We start from the raw sequence: 26,340 nt of genomic DNA, 5'->3' as shown, positions 1-26,340 counted from the left end.
AGTATCTTTTAATAACAGTATTTACTAATGAGCAGCATTTTGGAACTACTCTCGTAATCAAACATAAAGCATACCATAGCATATTGCTTTAAAGATGAGTGATTTTAAAATGGAGATGAGTTATGTTTTTAACCTACAATCTAGGAAAAACGAGAAAGTCTGGTCCCTCTGGACTTCCAAATATTCAAATCTGATTTAATATATCTCTGCACTATCCTTTTCTCTTTCAGCGGCCCAGGAGGAGGAGGGGAGGGGAAGAAGGGGAAAAAATTTAATTTTGATCTCCCAATTTAATACCTATTTTGTATTTATATGTGTGATTGTTATATAAGTTGAAAAATTCCTTTTCCTCTTACTCCTTTTCTTTTTTTTTGTGTGTTTGTTTGTGTGTTTATTTGTGTGTTTATTTTTAATGTTCATACATAATTTAAATATTCTGAATATTTTGATATATATTATCACTTATATTGCATGTATATATTAACATGGGATGTTATCATCTAACGGTATAATTATCATATGAGTGGAGTGATGAAGTTTACATGGTATAAACAAATGTGATTTTATGTACTTTTTGAAACTTTTCTCCTGAATAAATATGATAAATATTAAAAAAATAAATAAAGATGAGTCATTTGTTGAACTAAAACTCCACTGTTCTATTACACCTACTATATTAAGATTGGTAATTCTAACTGTCATAACTCCAGTATCAGTTCTATCTCTTCATACATCTCAATGCAGTATGATAAACTTTGCATGTACATATTATGGCACACCATAAATTGTACTGGAGTAATGAGGTAGTCTAGAGCTTCTATCAATATTAACACTTTTATACATTAATATTTGTGACCTCCCCCTTGTTTATACTTGTCTTCTTAAGTGCATATTTTTTTGTCAATAATAGCTCAGTGCATCTCAGCTCCTTCCTTTTTATGTTATTATTCATATAGCACCAACAAATTCCACAGCGCTTTACAATGGGTGGACGAACAGACATGTAGTTGTAACCAGACAAATGGACACACAGGAACAGAGGGGTTGAGGGCCCTGCTCAATGAGCTTACATGTGTCAGGATCGGGACAGGGATCCAACACGCAGAGTACAAACAGTAGCCAGATACGTATACCGGACCTTAGAATGGCCGGACTAACGTAAGTAGTACAGTAGAGAATGGTCAAAGACAAGCCGAGGTCGAGGGTAACAGAAGACAGGTAAGCGAGAGACAAGCCGAATCAAGGGAAACAGAGATAAGCAGAGTAGAGCAAACAAGCCGGGTCAAAACCAAAAGGGATAACAAGAAAACACGAGCACTGAGTGACTAGAGCAAGCTAGAACCACGACAGGGCAATGAGCTAACGAAAGAAGCACTGTTAAATGCCCTGTTCACATAAGTAGACACACCTCCGACGAGTCCTGATTGGTCCTGAACCAATTGAGTGACAGGTCGTTCCGGATCGACGTCCTGACGTCGACTTCCGGACGTCATGCTATAAAAGGGAGTCACTCCCTCGCGGCCGGCTTTGCATGACCGGATGGACCGCGAGGAAGAGGGAAATTAGGCCGTCCGGATGGATGAACGACTAAGTCTCTACCTCTCTCGGAGGTAGAGACCTCAGGTACCCTGACAGTACCCCCCTCTCAGATACGCCCACCGGGCGGAAGGAACCAGGACGAGAAGGGAAGCGAGAGTGAAATGCCCTGCGGAGACGGGGAGCATGAACATCCTCCTGAGGTAACCAACTTCTCTCCTCAGGACCATATCCTCTCCAATCGACCAGATATTGTACTCTCCTCCGGGAGATTCGAGAATCGACGATGGAATTGACCTCATACTCCTCCTGACCCTCCACCTGAACAGAGCGAGGAGGGGCGATCGTGGAGGAGAATCTGTTACATACTAGTGGTTTCAGCAACGAAACATGAAACGAGTTAGGAATGCGTAAGGTAGTAGGCAAAGCTAGACGATACGCAACTGGGTTAATTTGAGCCAACACCCTGTAAGGTCCAATATACCGAGGAGCGAACTTCATGGAAGGCACTTTTAACCGAATGTTTCTAGTACTTAACCATACTCTATCGCCTGGAACAAACACCGGTGCTGCCCTTCTAGGTTTGTCAGCGTGTTTTTTAACCAGCATAGAATTGTGCAGAAGAATTTGTCGAGTCTGGTCCCACAACTTCCTTAAATTGGCAACATGGACATCAACCGACGGTACCCCTTGGGAAGGAGACTCCGAAGGAAGAATGGAAGGATGAAAGCCATAATTCATGAAGAAGGGGCTAGAATGCGTAGAATCACAAACGAGATTGTTGTGTGCAAACTCCGCCCAAGGAATCAAACCGACCCAATCGTCCTGGTGTTCAGAAACGAAACAACCTAGATATTGTTCAACCTTTTGGTTGGTGCGTTCAGCAGCCCCATTGGACTGAGGATGGTAGGCAGAAGAGAAATTCAATTTGATGCCTAGTTGAGAGCAGAAGGATTTCCAAAAACGGGAAACAAATTGGGAACCTCTGTCAGATACAATTTGGGAAGGTATCCCATGTAACCGGAAGATCTCCCTAGCGAATATCTCTGCTAACTCGGGCGAAGATGGGAGTTTAGGTAAGGGAACGAAGTGAGCCATCTTAGTAAATCTGTCCACCACAGTGAGGATAACAGTCTGCTTTTTAGAGATAGGCAAATCAACAATGAAGTCCATAGCCAAACAGGACCATGGCTTTTCAGGAACCTCTAAAGGGTGCAGAAATCCGCATGGAAGCGAATGAGGTTGCTTAGTCTTGGTACAAACCTCACACGCCCCCCGATGAATTCCTTAATATCTTTACGTAAATCAGGCCACCAGAAATCTTTAGAGATCAAAGCATACGTCTTGCGAATGCCAGGATGCCCAGCCACCTTGCTGTTATGGAAACAGCGTAACACTTCTAGTTGGAGAGTGGCGGGAACGAAGTGTCGATCCCCAGGAGTCTGTTTGGGCGCAAGATGCTGTAATTTCATGATCTCAGTAAGCAACGGAGAGTGAATCCTGAGATTCGTGTTAGCGATGATGTTACCCTTAGGGACTATCGAGGAAAGGACTGGCTCAGTTATAGTGAACGGTTCATATTGACGAGACAAAGCATCGGCTTTAGAGTTCTTAGAACCAGGTCTATAAGTAAGTACATAATTAAAGTGAGTGAGGAACAAGGACCAACGAGCTTGCCTGGCGGACAGGCGCTTAGCCTCCCCAATATAAGACAAGTTCTTATGATCCGTTAAAATAGTAACAGGGTGTAATGTCCCTTCTAGTAAATGTCTCCACTCCTTTAAAGCCTTAATGACCGCTAACAGTTCCCTATCACCGATGTCATATCTGCTTTCAGGCCCAGATAATTTCTTAGAGAAGAACCCACAAGGGTGTAACGGTTTGTCCACCCCTAACCTTTGAGACAGAACAGCACCAACTCCCGTCTCAGAGGCATCGACCTCGAGTAAGAACGGCAGAGTCGTATCAGGGTGGACTAGAATGGGAGCAGAAGCAAAAAGTTCTTTGAGAGTCTTGAAAGCAACAAGAGCCTCCGTAGACCAGGTCTTAGTATCAGCCCCTTGTTTGGTCATATTGGTAATAGGCGAGATGATAGAAGAGTATCCCTTAATGAAGCGCCTATAATAGTTGTAAAAACCAATAAACCTCTGAATAGCCTTGAGTCCTTTAGGCAAAGGCCAATCTAAAATAGATTGGAGTTTGTCAGGGTCCATTTTAAAACCTTCCCCAGAAATCACGTAACCAAGAAAGTCTATCTGGGACTGGTCAAAGCTGCATTTCTCCAATTTACAGTATAGGCCATGTTGCAGAAGTTTGTGTAGTACCTTTCTGACTTGTCTATGGTGAGTCTCAATCTCCCTAGAGTGTATCAGTATGTCGTCCAGGTAGACAATAACACAATCATGTTGAAACTCCCTAAGTACCTCATTAATCAAATCCTGAAATACTGCAGGAGCATTGCAAAGTCCAAATGGCATAACTGTGTATTCATAATGGCCATACCGAGTATTGAACGCCGTCATCCACTCGTGTCCATGCTGGATTCTCACCAAATTATATGCCCCTCTGAGATCTAATTTGGTGAAGATTTTGGAGCCCTTAAGACGATCAAACAACTCGGTAATCAATGGGATAGGATAGGCATTTCTGATAGTTATTTTATTCAAACCTCGGTAATCAATACAAGGCCTCAGCGTGCCATCCTTCTTTTTAACGAAAAAAAACCCAGCCCCGGCAGGAGAAGAAGACCTCCTAATGAATCCTTTCTCTAAATTCTCACGAATATACTCCTCTAGAACAGAGTTCTCCTGAACAGACAAAGGATATACATTACCCCTCGGGGGCATAGTACCAGGTAGAAGCTTAATTTTACAATCAAAAGACCTGTGTGGAGGTAATGAATCGGCATTCTTCTTGTCGAATACTGCCTTTAAGTCTTGGTACAGGGACGGTATCTGTTTCTCTGTGGACTGAGTAGAACTACCTGGTGTATTAATATTGGCCAATGCAGAAACCTTGCGTAAACACCTCTCCTGGCAGCTCTGGCCCCACGAGAGTATCTCCCCTAATTCCCAATCGATAATAGGGTTATGTCTCTTCAACCATGGATACCCCAGAACTATGGGAACAGAAGGGGACGAAATGAGCATAAGAGATAAATTCTCCACGTGTAGGATACCAACATTTAAGTTAATGGGTATGGTCTCACGAAAGATAACGGGATCCAGTAATGGTCTACCATCTATGGCCTCAACGGCCAAGGGTGTGTCCCTTAACTGGGATGGGATATTGTGTCTAGTGGCAAAGGCTTGGTCGATAAAATTCTCAGCAGCTCCGGAATCTATCAAGGCCATAGCCCTTACTACTTCCTTCTCCCAGGTTAAGGAAACTGGTAGCAGAAGCCTGTGATCTTTATAATTAGAAGTAGAGGACAAAATAGAAACACCCAAGGCCTGTCCTCTAGAGAAACTTAGGTGCGAGCGTTTCCCGGGCGGTTAGGACAGTTCGAGAGTAAATGACCTCTGGCTCCACAGTACATACATAACCCCTCCCTTCTCCTGTACTGTCTCTCCTCCTCAGAGAGGCGGGTATAGCCTATCTGCATAGGTTCAGGAAGCAATGAGACCGTGGAGTCAGGACTTAGAAATGCGGGGGCTAACCTAAAGGAAGGTCTCCGGTTCCTCTCTCGAGTGTTCTGTCTCTCTCTTAAACGTTCATCTATACGAGAAATGAACGAAATTAAATCCTCTAAATTTTCAGGAAGTTCTCTAGTAGCAACCTCGTCAAGGATTACATCTGATAGCCCATTCAAGAATACGTCCATATACGCCTGCTCATTCCACTTGACTTCTGACGCCAGAGACCTGAACTCTAGTGCATAATCCACAAGTGTTCGGTTCTCCTGTCTCAGGCGTAACAGTAATCTGGCTGCATTAACCTTCCTACCTGGAGGGTCAAAAGTTCTTCTAAAAGCAGCTACAAATGCGTTATAGTTATATACTAACGGGTTGTCGTTTTCCCATAGTGGGTTGGCCCATCTCAGAGCCTTCTCAATGAGTAAGGTGATAATAAATCCCACCTTTGCCCTATCCGTAGGATAGGAGCGAGGTTGCAATTCAAAGTGGATACTAATTTGGTTTAAAAAACCACGACACTTCTCAGGAGCACCACCATAACGTACTGGTGGGGTAATGCGAGAAGAAGCACCTACAGTGGCTACCTCTAGGCTTGAACCTACAGGAGATATAGGAGTAGTATGTAACTCCTCTGGTGGATTATTGGCACGAGATAATAACGCTTGTAGCGCTAGCGCCATCTGATCCATTCTGCGATCCATGGCTGACTGTTTGTACTTGCAGGATCCATTGGCCCTGTCGTAATGTCAGGATCGGGACAGGGATCCAACACGCAGAGTACAAACAGTAGCCAGATACGTATACCGGACCTTAGAATGGCCGGACTAACGTAAGTAGTACAGTAGAGAATGGTCAAAGACAAGCCGAGGTCGAGGGTAACAGAAGACAGGTAAGCGAGAGACAAGCCGAATCAAGGGAAACAGAGATAAGCAGAGTAGAGCAAACAAGCCGGGTCAAAACCAAAAGGGATAACAAGAAAACACGAGCACTGAGTGACTAGAGCAAGCTAGAAACACGACAGGGCAATGAGCTAACGAAAGAAGCACTGTTAAATGCCCTGTTCAGATAAGTAGACACACCTCCGACGAGTCCTGATTGGTCCTGAACCAATTGAGTGACAGGTCGTTCCGGATCGACGTCCTGACGTCGACTTCTGGACGTCATGCTATAAAAGGGAGTCACTCCCTCGCGGCCGGCTTTGCATGACCGGATGGACCGCGAGGAAGAGGGAAATTAGGCCGTCCGGATGGATGAACGACTAAGTCTCTACCTCTCTCGGAGGTAGAGACCTCAGGTACCCTGACAACATGCTAGAGGGAGTGGGGTATAGTGACACAAAAGGTGAGGATAGTATTAGACTTATGACAGTTGCAGGGGAGGAATCAGTCGGGAGCTATTAACAGTTTTATTGATACGCTTTTATTGATACGCTTTTATGAAGAAGGTTTTTTTAAATTATTTTTTGAAGGAGTGCATCTTCATGTCTGAGAGCCCCTACCTATATCTATCTGCTTTCCCTTAATATCGTCTAATCACTTTCCAAGGTGTTGCAGTCAAAGTATGTCTCATGAAACACATTTGTCATGTTTGGCTCATCCCAGACTCACATCCCCATTGTATATCTGCCTCCAATATATTTGTCAAAGCTCTGTGGCTTTCTGTTTCTGAGTCTCCTAGTTGCCTATCCATGTCTCTCTGTCCCTCTTGTGTCTCTGTGTCTTTCAGCTTCCCTTCAAAGTCTCATGGTTCTTTTCTTTATCTCTCAGCAACACAAGTCTGCTTGTGCCATCATTGTCTCTGGATAGAAGCCACAATCTATACATCATTGCAATATTTGAATACACCAAAGCAGGTCAAAGATTACATCATTTAGGGGGTCAGTAGAAAAATCTGTGATTATAGGCTAGCAGACAGGATGTACCCTGCACATCACAACTTTTGAGGAACATGCCTAAAAACCATGACAAGCCTATTTGTAAAAAGTGCACATTTATGATATGAATGATGCAAAACAATGCTGGAGGTCAATGCTTCCCCTAACAATGGATTATGAAAAAAAAGACTTTTTGAAAAATTTAGGTCAAAATAGCCCGACTGGAATAATTCTCTATTTTAGTTTGTTTCCTAGTACTGGTATTTGACATAAAATGTGCAGTTCTATGCCAAATCCCTAGAATATGTGGTAAATATATCTAATCTATTTTCCAGGACCCTGTCGTTTAAATCAAGAATACCTGGATAGAAATCATTTAGAGCTTGATCCAGTTAATGATGACAAAGTATATTATAATAATGGTGAGAAAATTGAGTTTCTCTGCAAACCAGGGTATAAAAGTATCTCTGATGTAACTGGACTGTGCATTAAAGAAGATATTATCTATCCTTTCTGTTATGAAAGCGGTAAGTCATTGAAACTTATGACTACATTATAGGGGAGATGGCACCTTGTTTGTTTGGTGTATTTTGATTGGTTAGCTGGCTTGCTGGAGATGTATCCACTCTGGGCTGACAGGCCCCTTTCTGACTGCATAGGGACATTGGGGGAGATTTATGTATTAAGTATTGCTGGCACATTTACATCTAATTTATGGCAAAATGTATGCAGGTTATTTCATCATGGCACTTGCTTCAATATGCATTCAATATGAATATTGTTCAAAAGATACTATATCTTTCCTTTAAGTTTCATTTTCATTTGATACTTACCTTTTCTATAAAATCATGTGACAGAAATGAGCTATCCATCTCTGGTCAGGGGCAACTGATGCTATCTATATGTTGGCTGGGTTGCTTTCCGTTTGGTACTATATATTTGTTGCCTTTTTTGTGTGCTAACCATCATTTTTTAACATACCCCAATTTTTTGGACACTCAATGGATTAATTGATATTTCCGCACATTTTGCCTTCAAAAAAAGTGTTCTGTTTCACATCTGTTTCTTCCACTCTACATTTGGTGTTCTTTTAACACATAAATACAATCAAAATAATGATGGAATTTAACCATCACTTTTCAGAACACTTTGATATATATTCTTGATTTTGTCACTGGCATGCCTCAACTCTAGTCCAGCTCCCTCTCATTCTCTCCTGATTTTATTCCTTCCACTATTTGGAGATAACATTTGGATTTTAACCAATATGACACCTTGAGGCAGAAACGTGCAGTGGATTAAGGTGCTGAAAGACTCAAATGTCCTTCAGAGCATACTGCTGGCAAGGTTGATTATGTGGCCATAACCTTCTTCGCATGGCCCTATGGGAAATGATAACGCAAGACCCTGGCCTCTTTTTCATCCGTTCTTACCTGTTCTTTATATACATTCTTATTTGTATCAATGTTCTATGTCATCAGTTGAATGAATCATGGCTATACCTGTGAAGAAAAATACTTCCCAGATAGGTATGGCCTTTTCTGTGTAAATTTGATAACCAGATCAAATGCCTTGCCCAAACTTTTATTATAATACAAATGTGAAAGTAATGCGACTGCTTGTCTTATATGTCTGAAAATAATGATTAACCCCTTAAGGACCAAACTTCTGGAATAAAAGGGAATCATGACATGTCATACATGTCATGTGTCCTTAAGGGGTTAAAGTATCATATTCTGAAAATTACTATGTGGAAATTTTGTGAACTGATTTTATTTTTAAATATTTTATATTTTCTAGGAGACTGAACACAATTTGTGAAACTGGGACAGTATTCCAAGATGATGTAGTTTTCCTTTTCAAGGATGACAACAAAGCTCATATATTTGGTGAACAAAAAAAACAACATATTTTTAACCACAGAAAAAATGAAAGTCAGTTATTATCAGTTATATTGTCTACAGAAGTCATGATTGATGGGAAATGGAAGGATATTGAGACAAAATATCTACCTTTTTCAACATTTTTTCAAAACTGGCTCATTCTTGGGATTTATAAACCAGCCCTTACTTTATTTTGATTGATTTATTTTGATTGCTTTGTAATTTCTGTTAAAGTCTACATGATCATTTCACAGACTCTGTAAGATCCCAAATTCCTACTATCTTTCACTTCTACGTTTATAAAACAGCTTGCATACATCCATGTAACTCACTTTCTCAATTCCAAGACCCTTTTCAATAGGATTTCCCCTCTCTTCACTAAAATGGTCCTTACTACATTGACTAATTATTTAATAACTGCTAAATTCAAAAGGTAATTACACACTTTTAATTCTCCTTTTCAGTTCTACTGCTACTTGACACTATTGACCACCCAGTCTTTCTTCAAAAACCTTGGGCTTTTCAACAAAGTCCTTTACTTGTTCTCTTCCTGCCTCTCACAATGCTCATTTGGCATTTTTCTTCTGACATCACCTCTTACCTACTATCTATCTCAGTTGGAGTATCCAGAGATTCTGGTATTGGCCGTTAATTTGCTTTCTCCTTATACCATCTCACTTGTTAACCTTATTAACGCTTGTTTTTTGTGTGTCATCTATACATAATTCTCACAAAGATTCCTAAAGATGTCATTGTTGGTCAAACACTAGACGGAAGGTTTCTAGCCCTTTTTAAAACAAAAAAGTACAATGAATGATGTGGTAAAATCTAAAATTCAACCTTTATTAGTATTGTGTCCTAAAAAGTGACAACTAGAAATTCATAATAAACCAAATTCAAAAGGTAGATACTAGCAATGTTAATAATTGGTTTTATAAGACAACAATCTTTCTTTAATTAACAAAGTCCAACCTATTCAAAGGTGGTAAATAAAGAAATTATTTTTCAGTGATCTAAAGAAACAATATTTTTTTTTTTTCTGTCACTGTATAGTTATGGAAAGAGAAGATGTAAAAATAAATTTTATACTAAAATCAATATCATTATTATTTATATAGCTTCAGCAAATTCCGTACTGCTGTACAATGGGTGGATCAACAGATACGTAATTGTAACCAGACAAATGGACGCACAGGAACAGAGGGGTTTAGGGCCCTGCTTAATGAGCTTACATGCTAGAGGGAGTGGGGTATAGGGACACAAAAGGTATAAGTAGGGGTAATGAAATAGGTTGCTAGAAAAGTATTAGGTTATTTTTGACAGCTGCAGGAGAGGAGTCATGGGGGTCAGGGGGGAAAAGGAATGAAAACCCGCTAACAGTTTAAATGATATGCTTTCCTGAAGAAGTGTGTTTTCAAAGATTTTTTAAAGGAGTGGAGACTGGGTAAAGGTCTAGCGGAGAAGGTTACGAGAGTTCCACAGAAAAGGTGCAGCCTTGAGAAGTCTTGGAGGCGAGCATCAGATGTGGGAGTACGGATAGATGATAGACGTAGGTCTTCAGCAGAACACAGGGGCCTTAACGGGTCAGACTTGTGTATTAGGGAGGATAGGTAGGTTGGAGCAGCATTATGTAGGGACTTGTAAGCAAGCACCAGAATCTTAAATTAAGCTTTAGTTATTACTGAACACCGTATCATTAAATTATGATGTGTTAGAAGTCAAGTTATTTGGAATTGCATAATTTTGTTTAGAATAAGCAGATTTTTTGACTTGCAATAATCATTTTGACTTTTAATGAGATATATATTTTATAGAATAACCTGACAATTAAAGGAAACAGCTAAGACATACAATCAACATACTTGCACTTACTGTATTTTGTAACTAAATTGAATTCATACTTAAACAGTTACCATTTCACAAATGTATACATCCGTTGGTGTTTAAAGCTCTCTTAGAAGAGAATACCACACAGGCTTTAAAACATATTTATCACATCGCTATCTTGTTGGTTGTTTTCTCATCATTCTGATCCTTTAAAAAAAAGAAAGCAGAGTGGTAATAAACACGGTTATAATAATATAATAATAATCATAACAAGCATAATCCTAAGAATCATATGAAAGAACTGTGACATTGACACCTACGGTGAAATTATTCGATAAGCTGCTGCTGACACAAATTTAGATATTATAAAATGAGCATGGAGTTCATTCTCCAATCAGTTCACAAGGGGTGTGTGTTACTCATTTTTATCTTATTTTTAATAAACCCACCCATAGTGCATAAGGGTGAAGCCCGGTGTTTTCGGTTTTCACTCAGGTCTATGAGGGTCCTATGGACCACATGCTTATTTTATTCATCCTTAACCTTATGTGGATAGACTGGGGCCACACCCCTTACTGTGACGCGCACAACCTTTCTACACACTTCCTGAAAAATCTGTCTCGTTTTTAAACTTCCCTTATTGAACAAAAAGTGAGAATTTAAAGTGAATTCTTAAGGTCAAAATAGCAAAACTGCGAAATAAATAAAATAAAATACTGATTTAGCAATGCTTTCAATTCAGCTACTCTGGTCTTAAATTTGACATTTACTTTGTATTCACTCGGAAATATGACTTTGGTAAATAACTATGTTAGAATATCTCCTATTCTGTTAATTGTTTGCTACAGTCTGAAGCAACCTAACGTGCATGATAACTAAACTTGTGCACAGAGATAATTTTCAGTTTTGCTCAACCATTTTCAAAGACAGAACATTTTTCCGGACACCCAAAATTAGTTTGAATGTCAGTTCATCTTGATTGAATGTCAATTTGGGTATTAAATCAGGAAAACAAACCAAAAAGGTTAAACTGGGCCAATTTGTGTGCTAAAAAATATATACACTTATATACTATTATGTATGTATTTTGCAGTGCACTGATAGGAGCATTTTCCTACCATTTGGTTCACAGATCAACTGAGGAAAAAGTAACCAACATAGGAAATATTTTATTAAATATATAATATACAATTATATCAAAATAGCACACATTGCAATCTAAAATTAATCTCCAAGTCTATTGATTATAGAACAACTGACAGAACACGTCAGATAGCTTCTAAAGTAAACATGTGGTGCTATAAGATCAGTTTGAAGATTACAATTTTTAGTTTTTTCATTGAGGCTGTACTTACATACATACATACAGTTGTTACTTACGCAGTTCCTCACATATTGGATAGCTGAGAACTCTGTTTGAACATCTTCCAGTTATGTCCTTACTAAAAAAACCCTCTTTGCATCTGAACTTAACATTTTCACCCTCCTCGTAATAAATTTCATTTTCATGTACAGGATCCAGTTCCACGTTATTCACATCAAGCATGTCTTGGTTTAGGCGACAGGTTGCTACAATATAAAAATGATAAATTTTCAAAAAGCTTGACATGCACAAGTTGGAAATTTACATTATTAAAGGGCAACTGTCACTTCCCAGAATTTGTAATATTGTGTTTACCTATCCCTACATTTAATACAAAATGTCTTTGTGAAAATTAAAATGAAATGTAGGAATCTACATGTCTTTATTCTGCGATCTTAGGTTCCTGCCAATCATTGTTAAAAGATCTGTCCTTTGCACATGGCATTTAGCATAGAGTAAGAATTGTATGAAGAGGAGAAATGGAACAGTGCATCTATTTCTCACCTTCATTTCCAATGTTTGCCTTGGCATTGCCTTTGTGATTTCATTTACTAAATCATTGATATGAATTTAAAAGAAAAGATAATGGAGCACGTAATGAAAATACTTAACACGTTATAGGTGAGTGTCAATGTTTTATTCAATATAAATATCAAGAAAGTGGCAGTTCCTCTTTAAATACCCATTTTTTTCTGATATCCCTAGCTGTAACACCAATAGCCTAAAAAGTAGCAACAACAGCAGAACCCCTTCACTAATCTGTTATTTGTTTTAAAAAAAATGAAAATATTAACAAGGCATGCATAGCAGTAAGGTACTAATACTACAATAAATTCTGTACATGTGCGTACATAGAGGGTAACTGTGTATGGGCATAAACCTTCACCATTTTTAAACAACCCAACCACTTATTTCCCAAATGAACCACAACCGACTTGCTTTGGATTAAAATAGGCCACAGTTTTATTAAAATATAAATATATAAATCTTTAAACTTCAACTTTATAAAACACTAAATACATAACTACTCAGTAAATAGATACGACACTGAGTACCACCTTGCCAACCAAACATAACTTAGGGCAGCTGCCCCTACCCCCTCGTTCCAACCAGCACAAGGCCTTTTCTTGGGCTTTCCATTTTGTAATGCTAACCACTATTGGCTCAGTGGGCACGTCCGTTATCCATAACTGTACCTGAGGTTAGAGGAGGGGCAGCCCTACCCATCCACTTACCACCACAAGACCCAGGGCCGGCCTTAGGCATTTAGACGCCCTGTGCGAAAAATCTTCAAAGCGCCCCCCCCTCATCCATGTATGCTGTAATGTTTGTGTTGTCTGTGTATGTGATAGTAGTTGTGATGACTGTGTGTGATATGTATGCTATGTGTGATATTTGTAATGGGTGTATTAACAGTGTGTGATATGCGTGTATTGGTTGTATGTGACACACACACACACACACACACACAGAGTCAGACGGCCATAGACACACACAGGAAGACATCCACACACACAAGCAGACAGTCATACACACACACACACACAGGCAGACAGTTATACACACACACAGACACACAAAGGCAGACAGTCACACACAGGCAGACAGTCATACACACAGACACACAGTCATACACAGACACAGACAGTAATACACACAGATACACACACAGAGGCAGATAGTAATACACACAGACACACACACACAGAGGCAGATAGTAATACACACAGACACACACACAGTCATACACACAGACACACACAGACACACACAGAGGCAAACAGTCATACACACACAGACAGTCATACACACAGTCACACACACAGAGGCAGACAGTAATACACAAAGACACACACACACACAGAGACAGACAGTAATATATATACACACACACACACACACACACACACACACAGGCAGACAGTCATACACACAGAGGCAGACAGTCATACACACAGAGGCAGACAGTCATACACACAGACACACACAGACACACACACAAAGAGGCAGACAGTAATACACACAGACACACAGTGGCAAACAGTAATACACACAGACACACAGTGGCAGACAGTCATATACACACACACACACACACACACAGCCAGACAGTCATACACACACAGGTAGACAGTCATACACAGACACACAGAGGCAGACAGTCATACACACACACACACAGACAGTAATACACACAGGCAGAGAGTCACACTCACCTGACAATCACACAGTTACCTGTGGAGTTCATTGTGGAGGCAGTGCAGCTCCTGGTGACTATTTGGTGGGGAAGCAGGGACTCCTTCCTGCTTCCCCTGCAGCAGTTTTCCGGCGCTTTTAGCTCCGCCCCTGCCGCACGTAAGCTCCGCCCCCGCCGCACGGTAAGCTCCGCCCCTGCCGCACATTTAATTGTAATTTTTTATTTAAATCCCGGCCGACTGTGCCACCACACGGCGCCCCCTGCTCCATGGCGCCCTGTGCGGCCGCACAGCTCGCAAACCCCTAAGGCCAGCCCTGACAAGACCCTCTGGTCTACCCCCTAAATCAGCGGGGCCACCCAAACACCAAAGCCATGGCCTCCTCCAATGCATCCTGCAATGCCAGATTAAACAGATCCAGTCCAACCTCCGTCAGGTGGACCCCATCACTCATACAATAAATCGCTGCATTAAGCTCAAAGATGCAGTGACGCATCGTGAGTTCCCCCATTCCCTTCACAAACCTCGAAACTTGCTTATTAAGTTTATTTCTGCTCCATTCAAGAGCCCTGAGGTCTCTTGCCCCCCTCCAATAGTTCCGAGATAGCACCTCGGACCACACTAGACACCCTCGGGAATCTGAGCCATAGCTCAGCCAAATCCCAGAGGATCATCTACCCCAGATCCCACACCAGAATAGTGCCAAGATCGTTCCCCCAGCATGTATCAGGATAATATCGGGAACACCAAACAGGCCGGACAAACGGACCAATTCACCAAGCAGGCCGGACAAACTGACCAAAACGGACCAAAGATCTGCTGGGCATGGAAAGCCCCCGTCGTCTGCCCCGGGCGCCGCCGCCCAGAACTCCTGCCACTGAAAATGATAAAGAGCATCCGCTGTATCATTAGCAACCCTGGGCACAAGCACAGTCCTACAATATATATTCAGAAGCAAACCATGCAGCACTAGGCGCAGCAGAAGCCGAAACACTGGAGGGGAGGAAGCTGACAAATTGTTGATGGCCAGCACTACCCCATATTATCACAGTGGAAGACCTCCCTAAGATCCCTGAGGAGATCACCCCAGATCTCCACTGCCACCATGATAGGGAAATGCTCCAGGAAAGCCAAGTTCTTAGTCAACCCCGCCGAATGCCAAGATTCCGGCCAATATTCAGCACACCAGTGGGCCCTAAAGATGGTCCCGAAACCCACCGCACCTGCAGCGTCGGTGAAAAGATGGAGCTCGGCATTGGATACCTTAGGCCAATACGACCGATCATTAAACCCATCCAAGAAGACGGACCAAACAGCCAGATCCTCACTCAATGGGCAAGTAATATGCACATAATAATGAGGGCGTACCACCCCTGCGGTTGCTGCTGCCAAGCGCCAATTAAACACCCTTCCAATAGGAATAGTCCGGCACACAAATTGCAGCTTACCGAAGAGCAGGTGTTGCAACTGAATCTTCCTGAGGGACCCAGCGGCAGAGACCAATCCGCGCAGGTACAAATCCTTAACCTCCAGCAAATGACATTCCCCAGCAACCGAATCAATCTCAATCCCCAAGAAGCTCAGACAAGTGGAAGGACCCACTGTCTTGTCCGGGGCAAGCTGGATCCCGAAGAACCAAGAGAAGTAACTGGAGAATGGTCCCACCCCACCCTAACCTGCACTTCCAAATAAAGGGCAGCTGAACTACGTTCCCAGCTATTCAAAAGCCCCCTCAGACACCCCATCAGTGAACCCCAAGCCCCAGAACCGACTGGGCTACCCACACACCCCGCCCGACCGACTACCAATGCAGAACCGGACTCACCAGAGGGCGTGGGAGTCGATTGGAGCAGTGAAGCCGTAACAATCGGAAGGAAGGGGTAGGAGACAGCCAACTTACGCTACTCCAAGCCACCATCTCCACTTCAGGAGGGGAAACCTCTGCCCCCCGGGAGACACCCTTAAGCCTACTCACCCGCCTGGAGGCCTGTCCACCACTCTGCCCGCTTGGGCTGCGGGACCCACATTGCGGGTCCGCCGATAAAGACAAGGCTGCCAGGAAACCCTCAGCTGCCGCGGAAGGAGATTCTGCCTGCACCAGAGCACCATCAGTCTGCATAGCCGCGGACCAGTGGGGCCGGAAAGAAGGACTGCGGCTCCTGCTGCGTGGGGCTAGAGATGGGGATGATAAGCAGGTGTGGACAGCCGCGGACCGCTCTGCTGCCCGTATAGTGAAAGAAACCGGCAAGGTAGGTGAAGAAAGCCTCATGGCCATGCCTGCACTCCTGAGCCCAGGAGGGCCCATAGTTTCCCCTTGAGGGGCAAAATGTTCCGGTGGGTGAGCTCGCCTCCGGGGACCTCTACTACTGTCAGGAGGGGAGGCAGAGACTGCCATGGAGGCCTGATGATAAACCAGCTGAGCATGCAGGCGCAGACCCCCATTTTGTAAGGTCTCAGCCCTGAGCCTGGCCGCAAACAGCACTTGGAAAGCAGGTATAACGAGAGAAACAACCAGCAATGACCAAGCTGTTCCCAACTGATAATTAAGATGGCTGCTATCCTGTAAGATGGCAGCCTATTTATACTAGCCCACCTATCTACCCCATATTACTCCACCCACATCCCAAGACCACTTTACCACATTTCTCTGTATACACTTCCCTCACACTCACTGTTCTGCCTAGGCCTTGCCTGGCTCCTCAGGGATTGATTGTTCATTAAGGATACCTGAAACCTGAAAATTATCTAAATATGCAAAATGTTTAGGATTTCTTTTTTTCAATCTTTGAATGACTAGTGATATTAGCGTTAGTAATATTAGTAACATAATGTAGAAATTATACGGAACCCCTTTTTAAAAATATTTGAGAATGCAGACCTGTAGTGTGATGTACAATATGGGAGAAAGGAGGCTAATTACAGTTACTCTGCAGAGAAGCAGAAAGACTGTTTAAAGCCCTGATCCATTGTTTTACCGGAGTAAAGGAAAAAGTAAGAAGTGCATTAAGGGGTTAAATTTGTGAGCATGTGGTTGGGAAAAAAGGGTAACTTCATTGAAACTACAAGTGTTATTGCATTACCCCATAAATTGGAAACTATTTAAGACAGACATAAGAAATTAAGCAGAGCTAGCAATTTATATATGGACATCATTCTGAAGAGGTATTTTATGAGCAATGCTTTCCTATGGGGAGGGCCTTATTTGCTTGCAGCGCTTGCCGCACATGCGCATTAGGTCTCCACTTCGGATGACGTGGAGCACCGAACCAGAGCACAGTGACATCGGTGCTGGAATTGGGTGAGTAATAAAGGGTTTTTAACCCTTTAATGGGCTTGGGAAGGGGGCACATAGGAGGGGGTGAGAGGGCGCCACAGGCACTATGGTGTTAGTAATACAGCTTTTCATTGCTAACACTATAGGATCCCTTAAAGAAATAATGCTTCCACTCATGCTCAGTGCTATGACACCGAAATTATTACAGCTCTATGCATCTTTGCAGATAGCGGATAGATGGGGACATAAATGGCATACATTTTTGCATGAGAACATGGCCACTTTCTTTAGGGTGGGAAACATAACACATTATGTATGTTTGAAGAAGATCATATTACTTTGTACTCACGTTTAGAAAAGCATCTTTCATATCTCATTTTTCCATTATTACATTCAGCCGTAAGAGATGCATGAAATGATCGACGGAATCCTGGTTTACACCTAAGTCTTACTTCCGAGCCTTCCATATGGACACTCTTCAGATCATCCGAAGAGTATAACACAACATTATTTTTATCGAGGTCTCCTATAGAAACTCTGCATCCCTCTGTTTAATAGACAACAAAGCAAATGCTGATTTTGTGATAATATAGTATGTTTCCTATATTATATATATATATATATATATATATATATATATATAATTTTTTTTTTTTAAATTATACTTACGAGTACATTGAGGGGGATCAGACCATTGTCCCTTCTCACATTTAACATGGTCCCGCTGATTACAAAATCTGCATTGCATTCAAACTCCACAGAGAAACCAGAATCATAACTTGCTTGTTGTTTGGTTTTAAGCTTTCCATTTGGAACCTCTGGGGGAGCATCACAAGTTTCTGAAAAATGGCATAACATTATTATTGTAAAGCAAAAATGTTAACGGGCAATTGTCACTTCCAAAGATTTTTAATATTATATTTGTTCTCTCTATATTTAACAAATAATTAAATTCACACTCCCTCTCAATCATTGTCATAAGCGCTGCCCTTAGCCTCTGATATTCAGCATAGAAGAAAACATACAGAAGAAGAAGTAAAGTGAAATAATGGGGTTATGTATAAAATTGTCTAATTTCCTTTTACTTCTTTGTCAATTTTCTGTGAACACTCCATTTTCCTTTGTCACTCCTCCTTTATACATTAGGGACTTTACTCTAGTTCGACAAAATAATCTGACTTTATGACACATTTTATTCCTTCTTTGAATCTTTTTGCTCCTTTATTTTCCTGATAGAATTAATTAAAGTCACAAAACAAGCAAACAAGTAATATTACTAGAAAAGAAAGACACAGTTGCAACTTAAAGGATTTTTTTTCCTTAAAGAAAAATAAAGAAGACCTGTTTAAGAAAACCTGCCATTTTGGCAGGAAAAAAGGCACATTCTTGCACCTTTTTTTTTTTATACATCGACAATGATGTTCAAAGGACAAAAGATAGGCATGAGAGAAAACTGTGGGGTATGGAATGCAAACAGGAAAAGTGTAGTGCAAATGAAAAAATTATTGCATACAGTAAAAGCGAAAAAATTGTTGGTGTGAATACATCTGTACTAAATTTTACACATAACCATCACTGTTTCTATTTCTTTCCCACTTTTGCCATTTTTTGCCCTGTGTCTGCCTTTTCTGAACTGTATTGTGATGTGGTTAATACAACTTTTAAAGAAAACAGAGCATATCATGAAAAAAGGGTTAAGACAAGTTCAGGGGCGTACCTGGAGCATTTGACACCTGGGGCAGGTCCTATATTTGGCAACCCCCCAGCTTAAAAATGTTAAAAGAAAACACATATTTCTTACACGTATTGAGCACGGAGCAGTGTTTGTATTTTTTTAAAAATATATTTAGCACTGAGCAGTGATTGTGTGTTTGAATGTAAGCATGTTGTTGTATGGAGTATGTGTGAGTGAATGTACGGGTGTGTTTGCACGTATATATTGGCATTTGAATGCAGGTGTACATTTTTCTGTAGTGTGATTTTTTAATATGTTGGTGTGTTTTTATGAAGTGTTGACATTTAGATGCAGGGTTGTATTTGTGTGTAGTGTTCACATATACACAAATAAACAGACACATAGGTACACACATGCAGTTACATAGAAACACAGTCATACACACATACAGACAAACACTGACACACATACTGATAGACACACAGATACAAACATATATATACACACAGACACACACATACAGACACAGAGATAGAGAGAGAGAGACACACACAGGCACAGACAAACATACCGATAGAGGCACACACATACAAACAGATACACACACATACAGATACACATACACACACTGACACATACATACACATATACCAACACATACAGGTATACGTGTGTGTCAGTGTTTGTTTGTATAGTGTATGTAGTGTGTTTGTATATTGAATACAGTGTGTGTTTGTGTAGTGGATGCAGTGTGTGCTTGTATAGTGGATAATGGTTTGAGGGAGGGGGTGATGTGAGAGGGAGGGGGTAAAACTGTGAGGGAGGGGGTGATGGTTTGAGTGAAGGGAGAAAGGTAAGAGGGGTGTCTGTCAGGGTACCTGAGGCCTCTACCTCTAAGGGAGGTAGAGACTTGGTGGTTTATCCGTCCAGGCGAGCTGTTTCCTCCGTTCCTCGCGGTTCATCCAGTCACTTAAACACCGGCCGCGAGGAATCCACGTCCTTTTCTAGCAGGACGCTCAATACGTGACGTCATGACGCTATCACGAGCGACCTGTCACTCAAGTCTCCGATATCCAATCGGTACTTGTCAGAGGCGTGATTACCATCCAGAGCCAGGGTATTTAAGCTTACTTCTCACTTCAGCTCATTGCCCTGTCGTGGTTCTAGCTTGTCTAGTCTCTCAGCGCTCTGGTATTCTTGTTTGCTCTATTGGTTTTGACTCGGCTCGTTGTACTACCCTGCTTCTCTGTTATCCCTTGACCCGGCTTGTCTCTCGCTTATCTGTCTTCTCGTTCCCTCGACCTCGGCTTGTCTCTGACTATTCTCTATTACTCTCGGTACGTTAGTCCGGCCATTCTAAGGCCCGGTATACGTACCTTTCCTCTCTTTGTACTCTGCGTGTTGGATCCCTGTCCCGATCCTGACATTACGACAGGGCCAATGGATCCTGCAGGTACAAACAGTCAGCTTGGTTCTTCGGATCCCAGGTTTGACGCCATGGAGCATAGGATGGATCAGATGGCTTTGGCACTACAGGCACTTTTGTCCCGTGCTAGTAATCCACCTGAGGAGACACGTACTCCTTCTATTTCTCCTGCAGTCTCAGGTCTAGAGGTAGCCACTGTAGGTGCTTCTTCCCGTATTACCCCACCAGTACGTTATGGCGGGTCACCGGAGAAGTGTCGTGGCTTTCTAAACCAGATTAGCATCCATTTCGAATTACAACCCCGCTCTTATCCTACTGATAGAGCGAAGGTTGGATTTATTATCACTCTACTCATTGAAAAAGCTTTGAGATGGGCCAATCCTTTATGGGAGAATGATAACCCACTAGTCTATAATTATAATGCCTTTGTAGCTGCGTTTAGAAGAACTTTTGACCCCCCTGGTAGGAAGGTCAATGCAGCTAGATTACTGTTGCGCCTTAGACAAGACAATCGAACACTTGTGGATTATGCACTAGAGTTCAGGTCCTTGGCGGCAGAAGTTAAGTGGAACGAACAGGCTTATATAGATGTGTTTCTGAATGGGTTATCAGATGTAATCCTTGACGAGGTCGCTACTAGAGAACTCCCTGAAAATTTGGAGGATTTAATTTCTTTTATATCTCGTATTGATGAACGCTTAAGAGAGAGGCTGAACACTCGAGATAGGACCCGTAGACCCTCCTTTAAACTAGCGCCTACCTTTCAAATTTCTGAGTTCGAGGACTTACGTATTCCTGAACCTATGCAGATAGGCAGTACTCATCTCACAGAGAGTGAGAGACAGTACAGGAGAAGGGAGGGCTTATGTATGTATTGTGGAGTCAGGGGTCATTTACGCCTAAACTGTCCCAATCGTTCGGGAAACGCTCGCACCTAAGTTCCTCTAGAGGACAGGCCTTGGGTGTTTCTACTTTGTCCTCTATTCACAATTACAAAAAGCTCAGGCTTCTGTTACCCGTTTCTTTAAAGTGGGAGAAGGGAGTAGTTAAGACTATGGCACTAATCGATTCTGGAGCTGCTGAGAGCTTTATAGATCAGGGTTTTGCTGCCAAGCATGCTATTCCATCCCAGTTAAAAGAGACACCACTGGCCGTTGAGGCCATCGATGGTAGACCGTTACTTGAGCCTGTTATTTTCCATGAGACCATACCGATTAACTTAACTGTTGGCATCCTACATAGAGAAGACATATCCTTACTGCTCATTTCTTCTCCGTCTATTCCCATAGTGCTGGGGTACTCCTGGTTGAGGAGACATAACCCTATTATTAATTGGGAGTCAGGGGAGATAGTTTCGTGGGGACAGAATTGTCAAGAGAAATGCTTGCGGAAAGTCTCACCTCTCGGCTTAACCAATACAGCAGCTAACTCTGATAATCCTACAGAGACACAAATTCCGTCTCAGTATCTAGATTTAAAGGCTGTATTTGACAAAAAGAAAGCCGATACCTTACCCCCACACAGGTCCTTTGATTGCAAAATTAACCTACTCCCTGGTACCATGCCGCCCAGAGGTCATGTATACCCGTTATCTACGAAAGAGAACTCAGTTCTAGAGGAGTATATTCACGAAAATTTAGACAAGGGATTCATTAGAAGGTCCTCCTCCCCTGCCGGGGCTGGATTTTTTTTTGTTAAAAAGAAGGATGGTTCTCTGAGGCCTTGTATTGATTATCGAGGCCTAAATAAGATAACCATTAAAAATGCCTATCCAATCCCCTTGATTACCGAACTCTTCGATCGTTTGAAGGGCTCTACAATTTTCACCAAGTTAGACCTCAGAGGGGCATATAACTTGGTGAGAATCCAGCAGGGACATGAGTGGATGACGGCATTCAATACTCGATATGGTCACTATGAATATACTGTTATGCCTTTTGGGTTATGCAATGCACCAGCTGTATTCCAGGATCTGATAAATGAGGTTCTTAGGGAATTTCAGCAAGATTGCGTCATTGTATACCTAGATGATATACTCATTCATTCTAGTGACATTGAGATTCATCACAAGCAAGTCAGGAGGGTTTTGCACAAGCTTCTCCAGCATGGCTTGTACTGCAAGTTGGAGAAATGTAGCTTTGATCAAACCCAGGTAACCTTTCTCGGCTATGTGATCTCTGGGGAGGGATTTAAGATGGATCCGGATAAGCTCCAATCCATTCTAGAGTGGCCTTTACCCAAAGGTCTTAAAGCCATACAGAGATTTATTGGTTTTTCTAATTATTATAGGCGCTTTATTAAGGGCTATTCTTCCATTATCGCACCTATCACTAACATGACCAAACAGGGGGCTGATACTAAGAATTGGACTACTGAAGCTCTCCTGGCGTTCAAAACTCTCAAGGAGCTTTTCGCTTCCGCTCCAATTTTAGTTCACCCCGACACTTCTCTGCCTTTTTTACTTGAGGTAGACGCATCAGAGACTGGTTTAGGTGCTGTCCTATCTCAAAGGTTGGGTGTTGATAAACCATTACATCCATGTGGATTTTTCTCTAAAAAATTGACCGGTACTGAGAGCAGGTATGACATCGGTGACAGAGAATTACTAGCGGTTATCAAGGCTTTGAAAGAGTGGAGACATTTATTGGAAGGTACTTTACATCCTGTTACCATTCTGACAGACCACAAAAACTTGTCTTATATCGGAGAGGCCAAACGTCTGTCCTCCAGGCAGGCTCGTTGGTCGTTGTTTCTTACCCATTTCAATTACGTTCTGACTTACAGACCTGGGTCAAAGAATTCTAAAGCCGATGCGCTATCTCGCCAATATGAGCCCTCTGCCTCAGTTGAACCACTGTTGTCCTCCATTGTACCCAAATGCAATATTATTGCTAATACCAGTCTCAAAATTCATTCTCCGCTACTTGACCAGATCTTGAAGTCACAACATCTAGCTCCTGGAAACACTCCTGAGGGAAGAAACTTTGTTCCTCCTGAACTTCAACTGGAGCTCTTACAATGCTTTCACGAAAGTAAAATAGCTGGTCATCCTGGTATTCGCAAGACATACTCTCTGATATCCAAGGATTTCTGGTGGCCTTCACTTCGAAAAGATATTGAGGAGTTCGTCGCAGCTTGTGAGACTTGTGCCAAGACTAAACTACTTCATGCATCTCCATGTGGTCTGTTACACCCCTTGGACATTCCTGAGAAACCTTGGTCCTGTTTGTCCATAGACTTTATCGTTGATTTGCCTGCTTCCAAGAGACAGACTGTTATTCTCACGGTGGTGGATAGATTTACTAAGATGGCCCATTTCGTGCCATTACCTAAACTTCCGACTTCTCCTGAATTGGCGGAGATTTTTGCGAGAGAGGTTTTTCGCCTACATGGGATTCCTTCAGAGATTGTTTCTGATAGAGGTTCTCAATTTGTCTCACGTTTCTGGAGATCCTTTTGTTCTCAAATGGGCATCAAATTGAACTTCTCCTCTGCCTATCACCCTCAGTCTAACGGAGCTGCTGAACGTACTAATCAAAAGATCGAACAGTATCTACGTTGCTTTGTTTCCGAACACCAGGACGATTGGGTCGGTCTGATTCCTTGGGCGGAGTTCGCACACAATAACCTTGTTTGCGATTCAACTCGCTCTAGCCCTTTCTTCATGAACTATGGCTTTCATCCTTCGATTTTTCCTTCGGTTTCCTCTTCTCAGGGGATACCGTCGGTTGATGATCATGTCGCCAACCTGAAGAAATTATGGGATCAGACTCGGCAAATTCTATTACATAGTTCCTCGCTGTTCAAGAAACACGCTGACAAGCATAGAAGAGCGGCTCCTGTTTTTGTTCCTGGGGATAGGGTATGGTTGAGTACCAAGAATATTCGCCTAAAAGTTCCATCTATGAAATTTGCTCCTCGTTACATAGGCCCTTACAGGGTTCTCACTCGTATCAATCCGGTTGCGTATCGCCTTGCTCTGCCACCTGCCTTACGCATTCCTAACTCCTTTCATGTCTCCTTGTTGAAACCTCTTATTTGCAACAAATTCTCCTCTAAGGCCTCCTCACCTCGTCCTGTTCAGGTGGAGGGTCGGGAGGAGTACGAGGTCAGCTCCATCATTGACTCCAGAATGTCAAGGGGAAAATTGCAATATCTGGTCAACTGGAGGGGATATGGTCCTGAGGAGAGGAGTTGGGTACCTCAGGAGGACGTTCATGCTTCTCGCCTTCGCAGAGCATTTCACCTCCGCTTCCCATCTCGCCCCGGTTCATTCCGCCCGGTGGGCGTATCTGAGAGGGGGGGTACTGTCAGGGTACCTGAGGCCTCTACCTCTAAGGGAGGTAGAGACTTGGTGGTTTATCCGTCCAGGCGAGCTGTTTCCTCCGTTCCTCGCGGTTCATCCAGTCACTTAAACACCGGCCGCGAGGAATCCACGTCCTTTTCTAGCAGGACGCTCAATACGTGACGTCATGACGCTATCACGAGCGACCTGTCACTCAAGTCTCCGATATCCAATCGGTACTTGTCAGAGGCGTGATTACCATCCAGAGCCAGGGTATTTAAGCTTACTTCTCACTTCAGCTCATTGCCCTGTCGTGGTTCTAGCTTGTCTAGTCTCTCAGCGCTCTGGTATTCTTGTTTGCTCTATTGGTTTTGACTCGGCTCGTTGTACTACCCTGCTTCTCTGTTATCCCTTGACCCGGCTTGTCTCTCGCTTATCTGTCTTCTCGTTCCCTCGACCTCGGCTTGTCTCTGACTATTCTCTATTACTCTCGGTACGTTAGTCCGGCCATTCTAAGGCCCGGTATACGTACCTTTCCTCTCTTTGTACTCTGCGTGTTGGATCCCTGTCCCGATCCTGACAGTGTCATAGTGTGAATAAGGGGGGTGATGGTGTAAGGGAGGGGGGCGATGGTGAGAAGAAGGGGGTGTTTGTGAGAGGGAGGGGGTAATGGTGAGAGGGAGGGGGGTGATAGTGAGAGAGAGGGTGGTGATAGTGAGAGAGAGAGCGAGGGAGGTGATGGTGAGGGGTGGTGATGGTGAGAGGGAAGGGGTTGATGATGTGAGGGAAGGGGTGATGATGTTAGGGAAGGGGGTGATGGAGGGAGGGGGGGACTAGATACCTTATTTAATTCCCTGGTGGTCCAGTGGTGATATCGGGTCTGCATCTCTGCAGTGTGTCATTGATATGTACCATATGTAATAAGCAGATATTGGCCCAGTCTTGTTGCTAGGTGCATAATCCAGCACAATAACATATTTAAAGTGAAGAGTGCACCCACAGGACCTCAAAATAAACAAGATAACATCATTTTTTACAGTTGTGCCCTACATACATTCACCATTTCAGTCCCATTACAAAGCTTTCCTTAATATGTCATGGTAGTTGGACTGAAACATTGGTTATATGCAAAGGCACGTCTGCTTAAAATAAATCTGCACTCTTTTTTTTAAAGCCTTTATGTGCTTTTTTTCCAAGTTGGAGTAATAATTTTTAATTTTAAGTTATCTTTTCTAACTCTGTATCTGCACACTATGCTGGCGCGACGCATTATGGGTCTGGTAAATAATTTTTTTCCAGGGCTGCTTTTAATTCCCAGTCCGGCCCTGCCTGCACACTGAGGAGTGTCTGCGATTGGCCCAACACAGT

General features: G+C 42.5%; 1 protein-coding gene across 2 annotated transcripts in view; it reads right to left on the bottom strand.

Moving 5' to 3' along the window:
* Window positions 1-10,301: 10,301 nt before the first annotated feature.
* The window catches only part of LOC134568168 (coagulation factor XIII B chain-like), a 62,219-nt gene continuing 46,180 nt past the window's right edge, over window positions 10,302-26,340 (bottom strand). Inside the window, exons 9-12 of one of the 2 annotated variants that reach the window (XM_063426524.1) lie at window positions 18,256-18,425; window positions 17,936-18,133; window positions 12,135-12,323; window positions 10,302-10,961 (exon numbers count right to left, since the gene is read on the bottom strand). In XM_063426524.1, coding sequence (XP_063282594.1) covers window positions 18,113-18,133; window positions 18,256-18,425 — 191 coding nt within the window. In that variant the 3' untranslated portion in view covers window positions 10,302-10,961; window positions 12,135-12,323; window positions 17,936-18,112. The remainder of the gene's footprint in view (window positions 10,962-12,134; window positions 12,324-17,935; window positions 18,134-18,255; window positions 18,426-26,340) is intronic. The other variant, XM_063426523.1, reaches the window with a different exon arrangement.

This window comes from Pelobates fuscus, chromosome 7, assembly GCF_036172605.1.
Source record: "Pelobates fuscus isolate aPelFus1 chromosome 7, aPelFus1.pri, whole genome shotgun sequence".
NCBI lineage: Eukaryota > Metazoa > Chordata > Amphibia > Anura > Pelobatidae > Pelobates > Pelobates fuscus.
The sequence above is the reverse complement of the archived record's forward strand: the minus strand, read 5'-3'. Positions and strand labels throughout refer to the sequence as shown.